The sequence below is a fragment of the Hipposideros armiger genome, unplaced genomic scaffold, assembly GCF_001890085.2.
Source record: "Hipposideros armiger isolate ML-2016 unplaced genomic scaffold, ASM189008v1 scaffold_64, whole genome shotgun sequence".
Classification (NCBI taxonomy): domain Eukaryota; kingdom Metazoa; phylum Chordata; class Mammalia; order Chiroptera; family Hipposideridae; genus Hipposideros; species Hipposideros armiger.
Genome location: NW_017731414.1, coordinates 1,030,747 through 1,036,374, shown reverse-complemented (window position 1 = coordinate 1,036,374; position 5,628 = coordinate 1,030,747). Strand labels below are relative to the sequence as shown.

General features: G+C 59.0%; 1 protein-coding gene across 2 annotated transcripts; it reads right to left on the bottom strand.

Moving 5' to 3' along the window:
- ANKLE1 (ankyrin repeat and LEM domain containing 1) lies at nt 1–4,525 on the bottom strand. 2 transcript variants are annotated; one of them, XM_019642042.1, is made up of 9 exons: nt 4,166–4,525; nt 3,937–4,089; nt 3,411–3,516; nt 3,186–3,330; nt 2,163–2,936; nt 1,849–2,026; nt 1,399–1,558; nt 1,162–1,291; nt 1–907 (listed from the first exon to the last, which is right to left on the bottom strand). In XM_019642042.1, the coding sequence occupies exons 1-9, from the start codon at nt 4,225–4,227 to the stop codon at nt 735–737; spliced, it is 1,881 nt and encodes a 626-aa protein (XP_019497587.1). In that variant the 5' UTR covers nt 4,228–4,525; the 3' UTR covers nt 1–734. The 2 variants fall into 2 exon arrangements, with proteins under 2 accessions (XP_019497587.1, XP_019497588.1); XM_019642043.1 differs by having other exon boundaries at nt 1,162–1,216.
- Nucleotides 4,526–5,628: the final 1,103 nt, after the last annotated feature.

Genomic DNA, 5,628 nt, shown 5'->3' with positions numbered 1-5,628 from the left:
TATAGCGGAAGAAGAAACAGGTTCAGGGAAACAACACCAGAAAGCTTGCATTGCACAGTGATCTGGAGAGCTGGTGTCTCACACCCAACTCCAACCCCGCCCCCCCTTCCCTCGCCTCCTGTCACCACACACAGCCCTTCAAGAACATCAGGGCACCTCCCTCCCCAGGGAGACTTTCCACCTGGGCCACCTCTGGCTCAGTGCAGGGTTCTGAGCCACACCCTAATGCATGACTTCATTTAATCGGATCCCCACAATGACACCAGGGCTAGGACCTCTCAAAGTCCCCATGGTACAACTGAGGAAGCTGAGGCTCTGAAAGACAGATTACTGGTCTGAGATACCACAGGTGGCTAGCAGCAGAACCCGGCTCTTGAGCTGGGCAGATTCCCTTCATATGGCTGAAGAAGCTCCCAGTCCACAATGTGGGTGCCCTTTGTCTGGGAGATAAAAGTGGACTTTGCCCACACAGGCAGGACCAAACTGCAAAAGCACTGGCATGTTCCAAAAAACCTTCTGGTCTACTTGTTCTCCTCCCGTGACGGGGAGCTCACTACCTATCCAGCAGTTCCATCTGTAACAAAGTCCTCCCTTAATCTGAGGGGGAGATCTGCCTGCTGTCCCCTCCACCAGCCTTTTAGAGCTAGAGATGGAGGGCTGCTCTCAGCACGGGGCACATGGACCATTCAAACACTGTGATCTCTACCCAGGCTGGATGGCCAATTTCTAAGTGCTCAGCTGTGGGCCTGGATGTCCTGGGGTCGCAACTCTCGCTCACCCTCAGCCAGAAAGACAAGGAGGGCGCGGTGTAGCAGATGCACTCCCAGGCGGCGGCGCCGGGCAGGTGGCCAGCTTGCTACCACTCCATAGTAGTGTCCTTGTTTCTGGTTGGTCAGTGTCCGGATCCCTGGAGAGATTAGGGATGAGGTCACAGGGACAGCCTCAGCAAACTCCCGTAGAAGTAAGTATGTGCCAGTGAACTCACTGTATTGCCCTCAAGCAGGGATAAACCAAGGAACAAATATGTGCATGTGCAGGTACATAGTCGATGTTCAATAATTGCTTACTGAATGAATGAACAGCCCTAAGGGGGAAGGGGTGAGGGAACTGGTAGATCAAGTGCCCTTCCTGCAACCCCCACCACGCAAGCTAGGCACTCACCTAGAGCATCCACAAGACACGCCTCTCGGGTGTAAGCCTCCACAGCGACCACATGCTGGAAGCAATGCAGGGAAACAACGCCGTGACCGCTGGCCCAAATGTCCAAGATCTGGCGCACCTTGGGGCAGGCCTGGGGGGTCCAGGATGGGGTCAAGGGTCTGCCCCCTAATCCCCTCCTTCCTCTATTTGTCCGCAACCTGGCTGCCTCTGCCCTGACCCAGGTCCTTATTTTCACACCTGTTTTCCTGGCCGCCCATGGTAGCCAAGGGCCTCCCAGAGGTGGACATTCGGCCGGGCTCGTGTCCCCTTGCCCACATAGAAGATGGCATGAACAAAAGTCCGAAGGCATTCAGTCAGGGTCAGTGAGAAGGCTCGGCCTGGCAGGTCCTGAGTCTCCCTGGATGAAAGGGGGTGGATCAGAGAGGAAAAGTGACAAGCGTTGTCCTAGAGAAAGTCTCTAAGGTCATAGAGCAAACTGAACCTACATCCAGTGACCCCCATTTTATAGGGCAGAGAGTGGTGGCTGCTTCCCAAAGACTCAGCAGCCCGAATTAGATCCAGCTGTCTTTTATAAAGAAGCTGATGACCAGAGAGGGCCAGTTCCCTTCCTGAAGACACACAGCATATAAGAACCAATCCCAGAATTTTCCAGCTCTCACTTCTGGGTCCCACTATTGCCCTGAGTACCTGGGGTCCAGCAGCAGATATGTGAAGCTGGACTTCATGACCCCCTCCCGCCATCTTCTGCTGGGATCTGGACGCTCAAACTGCTGAGCAAGTGCATCCTCATCTGCCTGGGCATCTGGGATTTGGCCTGTCCTCAGGGCTTCAGCCAGCTCTGGACTGTGCCCTGAAAAGTCTTGGCCTAGGAGGGGAAACTGAGTCAAGGAAGACAGGAAGAGGTGGTTCCCAAAGATGAAAAGAGAAGTGGGACTGAGAGCCAGGAGTCTCCAGGGACTTCTGGAAGTTCCTTGAACTCTGGATACTCAGGAGGGACTAACCGGAAGCAGCATGGGCTTCTTGTAGCCGGCGGAGGTAGTGTGGCCGGGTGAAGGGCGTGATGGGGCCTGGGCTCTGACCCAGTGCCCGAAGCCCTTGCAGCAGCTCCAGGTCAGACATGGCGGGGACCGGCAGGCACCAGCAAGAAGGAACAGGGTCCCTGTCACCTGTGGAGCTCGCCTCATCCTCTGTCAGCCAGAGGGCGGCCACATCACTGTCGAGGGACCACTGGTCGTCCCTTAGGAAGTGGAAATTGGAGGGTCCAGGCAGTGGTTTCCCAGGCGAGCTGTGGGTTGGGCTTGCACCTAATTGGTATGTGGGAGAGGGGGAGGCCTGTGGCAAGGACAGAGTCAGGGCCTGCAGATGGGCATTCAGTTCAGCCTCCTTGCTTGCCATGACATCTCCATGCACCAGCTGTGGGGTACCAGGAGACTTTGGCACCCTCTGGGATGGTCGGACCCCAGGCAGGAGTCGCTGCCTGGCCTGGGGCAATGACCCGGCCGAGGGGACAGTGGGAGGGGCTGGGTCCTTGGCTCCAGAGGCCTCAACTGCCATGACAAAGGAGGCATCTGAGCTGCAGTCCCAGTGCCCTGGGGGGGGATCCAAGCTGCCATCCTTGTCAGCAACCTCAGGATGGGCAAAGAGGCTGGGGGTTCCAGGGCCAGCCACCAGGCGCTTGTCCCTGCCATCACCTCTGCGCAGTGCTGTAGAGTCCAGTGTCACATCAGGAGGTCCAGAGGGGCTGGCGTCCAGCCCCCTTCCCCTGGGGCCTGGGCCTGAAGCAGATGATGAGGGGGTGTCAGAGAGGAATGGAGGGGAAAGCCAGAGACAGAAATGGGAGTCAGATCAGACAAAAAGAGGGGGCTGGAGTCAAAGAGAGAAGAAAGAGAGAGTGAAGGCAGACAGAGCTGACCAAAGACACTGGAAGTGAGACAGAACAAGCGGGAGACAATGGACATCAGTGATAGAGACACGCTAAGCTAGTCTAGAGGCCAAGCCCCTGTGGCTGCGCAGGCCCCACTCACGGCCAGGCTCCGGCTTCGGCTCCGGCTCCTGAGTCTCCGCCCGGGTCCGGGTAAGGGACCTGGTCAGCGTCTGGTGCTCCCTCAGGACGCGTGCACAGTCCTGGTGTCCCTGCTGATCCGCCAGGTCCAGCGGCCGGAGTCCGTCCTGCGGCAGCATGGTCAGCAGGGGGCGCCCGAGGCCCTCTTCCCTCCGTCCCTGGCGGTCCCGACGCAAGGGCCCCTTACCTGATCGCGAAGTGCCGGGTCCGCTCCCTGTCTCAGCAGTAGCTCCAGGCCGTTGAGACAGCCCCAGGCGGCGGCCACGTGCAGCGGTGTCAGCGCCTCGGCGGATCTGGGGCAGAAGCAGAGGAGCGGTCAGCAGAGGAGGAAACTCGATCTCCGCCCAGGAGTCTTGGCCTCAGCCACCCATCTCCAATCTCCAGCCTGAGGAACCACCCTCGGAATCCAGATCCTACTCCCTCAGGCTGGGATCCAAAACTGTGCTCTCTGACCTTGGAGATTCTACCCCCAGATCCGAACCTTTGATCCCCACTTTGGCCCCAACGCAACCCCACCCAATGTCTGGGATCCCCGCCCCCGACCTTGGGTTCTCAGGTGCCTTCCCTAGGTTCCTCAACCTCGGCCCTCGGGCATCGAGTATCCGCCCTTGGACCGTGGGACGCCCTCTCCCGGACTCCCAGGCTTCGCCTTCTGACTCGCGAGACCCCACCTTTGCGCGGGAGACTCCACCTCGGGCCCAGGCCCTCCTCACCGAGCGTTTGGATTCCCGCCTCCACGTAGCAGGGCCTCGAGACATTGCAGAGCGTGCGGATGCCGGGCTCCGGCCGCCAGGTGCACAGCCGCCACGCCATCCGCGAGCACCAGGTTGGGGTCCGCGCCGTGGCGCAACAGCTCCTCCACTGCCCTGCCGTCAGGGTGTCAGAGTAGACCGCAACCCTCTCCCCGCCTCCCGGCCCTTACGCCCCGGGCCCCGCCCTCACCGCGGCTCCTCTTCCCGCAGCGCTGTCCGCAGCCGTCGCGCCAGGCCCTCAGCCGTGCCCATGCCCGCGCGGTCCTTCAGACCCACTGCTCGGCCTGCCAATTTCAAACTTCCCGCTTCGCCCTTGTACGCAAGCGCCACCCCACCCCTCGGCTCGGGTCACTGCACTCGCTTGCCGCACTGGGACACTAGCCTGGCTGGTCCGCTCCGCAAGCGCGCCTACATCGGGGTTGGAGAGCTTCAGTGCTCGCTCCCCGGGCTCGCGACCCCTAATGACGCTCAGGCAGGGCTTGGGGCAGCCGATAAGGGCCGGGGCGGGTGGAGGCCGTGGGGTGTGCCATTATCTCGCTTCAAAGCTGGGAAACGCGACACCCCCTGCTGGAGGGGGTGGAGCTAAGACTCGGAGGAACCCGAGGTGCCGGCAGGGGAACCCTCTGCGGAGGTGGCCTCTATTAGCCCATCAGCGCGCACAGTTAACAGTTCCAGCCTCCAGAAGCTCTGTTTCGCCCGTTTTCAGTCTCGCAGAGCTGGGAGTCCGTGACTTTGGGGCGCTAGACCCCTGAGGGCCTTAGTTTTCGCATCCACAAAATGGGAGAATAATCCCTTCCAGGTTGGTGTGATGTTGAACAAACATTTTATCACAGGGGCCTGGCACACAGGTCCCCAATAAATGCTTGTGGGAAAGAAAAGCTGTTGCTCAGTAAAGCTAATTTCATTTTTTTTTAAAGATTTTTATTGGGGAATTGGGGGGATGGGAACAGTGCTGGGGAATTGGGGGAAAGGGAACAGACAAGTTGCTGTTGTTTTTGTTCTTCAGTCTAGTTGTGGAGGAGGACGTTGCTTCACTGGCCCAAGTTGGCACCATCATTGCGCTCTTCCCGGGTGAGGCAGATCAGTCGCCGGCTTCTGGACGGCCGCTCACTGCGGCTGCTGGCCGCTCACGCTGGCTGCTGGCTACACACGGTAGCCCATGGCAACCCACTGCCACAGGGGCTGCAGCCTATGGCGTCGCCCGCGACTCACGGCAGCCCAGCTCCAGGTTGAGCTGTTGTTCACCATCTTAGCTGTGGAGGGCAGTGTCACTGGCCCTCATACGTGGGATCCGAACCGGGGCCCTCTGGCGTCCCAAGCCAGTTCTTAACCATCGCGCCACTTGGCCGGCCCAGCTAATTTCATTTTATATGGAATTGAGAATGTAGCTGGTAAACTTTTTTCACAATTGCTCATTACCCAGGAAGATTGTTGAATGGTGAACCTGTGTGTCTGTCTTGTCTCCCTTCTTCTGAGGAGCACTCACACTATCCCTTGGTGGAACTGTAACACACACACACACACACACCGCCACCCTCCACAAGAGGCTTGATCCAGGCCTGGACAATGAGAGCACCCAAGAGGTCTGGTCCATGACCCAGGCAACGCCAGTCATATGGGTGCCGGGAGCCCTCACTTCATCTGGGCTGGGGT